Here is a 5,013-nt window from a genome sequence, read left to right as displayed (position 1 = left end):
TGCGATGCGGTGGCTAGTAAAGCGACCAAAACGCTGGCTTGCATCCATAAATGCTTCTCAAGCAAATCCCGGGACGTCATTCTCCCCCTGTACTCGGCCTTAGTGAGGCCGCAGCTGGAGTACTGTGTCCAGTTTTGGGCTCCACAATTCAAAAAGGATGTGGAGAAGCTTGAGAGAGTCCAGAGAAGAGCCACGCGCATGATCAGAGGTCAGGGAAGCAGACCCTACGATGACAGGCTGAGAGCCCTGGGGCTCTTTAGCCTGGAAAAGCGCAGGCTCAGGGGTGATCTGATGGCCACCTACAAGTTTATCAGGGGTGACCACCAGTATCTGGGGGAACGTTTGTTCACCAGAGCGCCCCAAGGGATGACGAGGTCGAATGGTCACAAACTACTTCAAGATCATTTCAGGCTGGACATAAGGAAGAACTTCTTTACTGTCCGAGCCCCCAAGGTCTGGAACAGCCTGCCACCGGAGGTGGTTCAAGCGCCTTCATTGAACACCTCCAAGATGAAACTGGATGCTTATCTTGCTGGGATCCTATGACCCCAGCTGACTTCCTGCCCTTTGGGCGGGGGGCTGGACTCGATGATCTTCCGAGGTCCCTGCCAGCCCTGATGTCTATGAAATCTATTAAATTAATCCCATGCCTAAATTTTTGTGATCCTCACTTTGCTGGCCTTTTTTCAAAACCTGATCTAAATCTTACTGAACTTAATTGGAGTCTTTCAATTGAATCCCGGGGACTATGACTTAGGGAAGGAGTATGTAAAAATATTTTTTCCTTAGTTTTTATGTTATAGAAATAATGACTGAAGACCCTTTTTCACTATTTGAAAGAAACACATTTCTTAGAAAATCTAGTAATTTAGCCATTAATATTTAATGGATGCATCTACACATTCATTAATGCACTTTTGCTATTGAGCATTAAATTTAGTACCTCTAATGTGAGGTACTAAATAAATGCACATTAGGCTGCCCTAATGCGCACTAGTAAAAGCATATGCTTTTTAGCGACACAATGCATAGTCGTCTATTTTTACTGCATATGAGTGTATCAGCACAGTTTTTTTACATAACACTTTAATGAGCAGTAAAATAGGCCACTGTACATGAAAGAACATGTGTAGCAATGACCAAAGTGACTGAATTGAGGGTATGTACTGTAAGGATTTTTTTTTTGCAAGGCAGCTAACTGGGTCAGCTGTTCAGACAGATGCATTTTGGACTGGAGGCAATTGCATCATTATGACCCCTTTCCACCCCTGCAGGTAAATGAAACTCAGGAGAAGAATTGGGTTCACGTCAGCTCTGATGCCAGCAGACTTGCAATTATCTGGAAATATGGTGGGCTCTACATGGATACCGATATCATCTCTATCAGGCCTATTCCAGTAAAAACATTCATAGCAGCCCAGGCTTCCCAGGTTGCCAGCAATGGGATTTTCAGCTTTCCTCACCATCACTCGTTCATTTGGCATTGCATGAAGAATTTTGTAGAAAACTATAATGCGGACATTTGGGGACACCAAGGTCCCTATTTAATGACAAGGGTGCTTAAAACCTTATGCAATCTTAGTAATTTTAAGGCTGTGGAGGACCAATGCTGTCGGAAGATTTTCTTCTTAAATCCTCAGCGTTTCTATCCCATTCCCTATCCATTATGGGAAAAGTACTATGAGGTCTGGGACATACACCTCAACTTCAGTGACTCCTATTTCAATGACTCCTATGCCTTGCACCTGTGGAACTATATGAATCAGCAACAGAAGGCAGTGGTTGCTGGAAGTAATACACTGGCAGAAAATCTGTACAAAACCTACTGTCCCATCACATACAAAAAACTTATTCTGGACAGACATCGGAGTGTTTGCAAGAGAGAATAAAAGACTGTTCAACTGGATACAGCAGAACAAGGGACCTTTCCCATTTGGGTATTCCTCTGACTAAGATACACTGTTCACAGACTTCTCCTCCTCTTCATCAGTGTGTGGCTCTACAGGTGCATTAATGCACTTTAATTCATGCACATTAAATCTAGTACTTCCATTGTGAGATACTAGGAAAATATGTATTAGCTTGTTTTAATGCACATTAACTAAAAAGCATTGGGGTGTTTTTAGTGATGCTTTAAAGAGCATTAAAATAGGCTAATGCACATTAAAGCACACGTGTAGTTGTGCCCAGTGATTCCCACCTTTGTTCTGTCTCCAGATCTCTCTGTAATGAACTGCCTCCTTTCCCAAATTCCCCAGGACTGAGTGAAATGTGTAGAAAGGCAGAGGGTGCAAATATCACTTGAGCATCAATGGTAAACATGGCATATTCTTTAGGAGAAATAACTTATGCCTAAGTCCTAAGTGATTTAGGAGTCTCAGTCTAATTTTTGAAAAGCTGAATTGGTGTTTAGGAAGCAAAACTTCATTTTGCATCAAGTCTTATGCCCTAAGAACCTAGTTTTAGAGGTATTTATGTGCCTCAATGCAGATAGACACTTAATGGGATTTTCCAAAACATTAGGTGTCTATCTATCTGCACTGCTAAGCCCTTACTGCCATTACAAATCTGGCCATTTGTATGCTTTTAAAATGCTATCTGTGTACAGTGAATATTTGCAGGCAAGAGCTCCACAACCTGACTAGGTATGAAAGAAGACTAAAGGATCTAGGATATGTTTCTGGAGGGCATAGGACAATAGAAAAGGGAGTTCTGGCTCTCCAGTTAGGATGTGTAATATCTGGAAATGTGTCCCTCATGTGCAGCATAGAGTGGAGGGTGTCTGGTTATCCCATCCTTCTGGACATTTGCTGGCCATCACATGGAGCCAGGAAGGATTTCTTTCCCTTCCTAATTGCTATTGCTGTCTGGGTTTTTTTCTGACTTCCTCAGAAGCATTGGGTGCTGGCCACACCCAAAGCTGCAGACTTTAACTAGGTGCGCTGATACTCTTACTGGGCCTTAGAAAACCTGGAGGTTCCTGGCTAGGGGGTCTTGCTTCTCTGCTGAGGGTCAAACTGATCTCTGTATTTGGGGCCAGGAAAGAAGTTTACTCCATAGTCAGACTGGCATGAACTGTGGGGTTTTTGCCTTCATCTGCAGTGGGAGCATGGTCCTCTATCTTGGGTCTCTTGATCATATATTAACAACTACTTCCTATCCTTGCAGGGGCAGGACATTGACAGTGCCCTTGTCCCCCTGCTTTACCTGTGGTAAGTTAAACAGAGTGTGATTTTGGTGTCCTGAACATCATGTTTGGTAGTTGTGTGTGAGGGTTTAGTCCCAAAGATTTTAAGAACAGGCTAGACAAACACTTGTCTAGGATGGTCTAGACAGGGATGACGCCTGCCTTGAGCAGGAGGTTGGACTAGGTGACGTCCTGAGGTCCCTTCCAGCCCTACTTTTCTATGAGTCTACGATTCCATAACAACAAGAAAAATAATAGCCCAAGCTATTCCAAATTTTTCATTCACAGAGTTTATTTCCCTCTTATATACTGAAGCTTTGTCCTCAATGTTCCTAACTGTGATGTTTTAAACAAAGGTAGAAATAAAATGTTTAACCAAGTTCAATAGCTCCAAGCTTCTTTTCTCTCCTGAATCTCCTTTCATTCCATAGACTCCTTCCCCCCTCCTTTTTTTTATTTTCTTATTCTATTTCTTCATTTTTTTCTTCATTGCTTCTTAGTAAGACAGCTTCCTTGTGGTTTCTAAGTATGTATGGGGTTTCATCAGTCATAAGTATGTATAGGGCCTAATCAGAATTGTTTCTGTGAATTCATCCATGCCACACTCCCGTGACATAAGGCAATGCTATTATAACCCTGCCTATCCACTTGCCATTCCTCCCTCCCTTCCCCATTTTCTTCCTTTGTGCCCAGGATTTGGCCGATAGGAGGACTAACAAGGTCTGGCTTCACCTTTTCCTGTCCTCCCTTCCTTTTAACAACACCTGGTCTTCCTTGCCTTACAATCTGTCTGTTCCACCAACCCCTACCCTCTGGTGTGATTTGCAAGCCAAAACAGTGAAACCGTTTTCCTGGCATTTGATCTTTGTATCTTTTGCCTTTACTTAGAAAACAGAGCTCCTGGGCTCTTTTCAGGTGCTAATTCATACCCTTTCAAACCCAGAGATCTAAAGAGTTTAAATACTGCAAATCCCTTTGGTCTGAAAGGCTGTTAACAAATGCAGTTCCTGATGGATGGCAGGTTAGTAACCCGTTACCCACTGTTTGCCATGTGCACAACGATAGCTTTTGTAAATACTAACAAGCTGGCAGCAATCTGCACTGTTTTTGCAGCTGCAAGTTACAGTAGAATTAAGTAGGAAAAGAAAGACCCCCCCCACCCCACACACACACTTTTGCTTAAATGAACCCTTTAACCTTCTTCCTTTAGGGCCTGATTCTTCACTTACAACACGGTTAGTCGGAAGTAACTACACAGATCCATGGAGTTACACAGTGTAACACCAATATAAGGGAGAGGAGAGTCGAGCCAAGCCTTTCCAGTTACCCGAGCAACAGCTTGGCTTTGGGGAATATTTCCCCATTCCTTTTCCAACGGAGAAGCTCTCTAGGCTCAGCACGGTGGGTCTGCTGTCATCACGGAGGTGCAAATTACATAGGTATAAACTGAGCTTTCTTTTTCTCTTTGCTTTCTGATGAGGGAACCTGCATTTTGGCTTGAAATCACCTGGGAGCTGCCTTTTTCCTGGGTGGCTTTGGATTTCCCAGTGGGGTACGCAGGGAGGGTGTAGAGTTACAGCACAGCAAAGTCCTCCCAGTATTCCACGCAGCTTTGGACAACCCCTCTGTGCTGGGAACCACTCTTAACCCTCCACACACATCGCTCCAATCCGGCCCTTTTAGACCCTCCTTTTCAATCTCTCCCTCCTTGGGGACAAGTAAGTATTTGCTTTTCTTATGTCCCGGGGCTTCATTTTGCAGGCTTTCCATCCTGATTCAGCACTATACAGTGCACATGAAAAGGCGATTGGGGGGGGGGGGGGGGG

General features: G+C 43.8%; 2 protein-coding genes across 3 annotated transcripts in view; both read left to right on the top strand.

Moving 5' to 3' along the window:
- A4GNT (alpha-1,4-N-acetylglucosaminyltransferase) overlaps positions 1-1,889 on the top strand; it is a 5,957-nt gene extending 4,068 nt beyond the window's left edge. The window contains exon 2 of the mRNA XM_006021037.2: positions 1,275-1,889. Within this exon, the coding sequence (XP_006021099.1) occupies positions 1,275-1,889 (615 nt within the window). The remainder of the gene's footprint in view (positions 1-1,274) is intronic.
- Positions 1,890-4,528: 2,639 nt separating this feature from the next.
- DZIP1L (DAZ interacting zinc finger protein 1 like) overlaps positions 4,529-5,013 on the top strand; it is a 30,709-nt gene continuing 30,224 nt past the window's right edge. For both annotated transcript variants that reach the window (XM_025200821.1, XM_025200823.1), the window contains exon 1: positions 4,529-4,626. The gene's annotated coding sequence lies outside the window, so the exon portion shown is untranslated. The remainder of the gene's footprint in view (positions 4,627-5,013) is intronic.

Source organism: Alligator sinensis, unplaced genomic scaffold (assembly GCF_000455745.1).
Source record: "Alligator sinensis unplaced genomic scaffold, ASM45574v1 scaffold1086_3, whole genome shotgun sequence".
Lineage (NCBI taxonomy): Eukaryota > Metazoa > Chordata > Crocodylia > Alligatoridae > Alligator > Alligator sinensis.
Note: the sequence above shows the minus strand (reverse complement) of the source record. Positions and strands in the feature narration are given on the sequence as shown.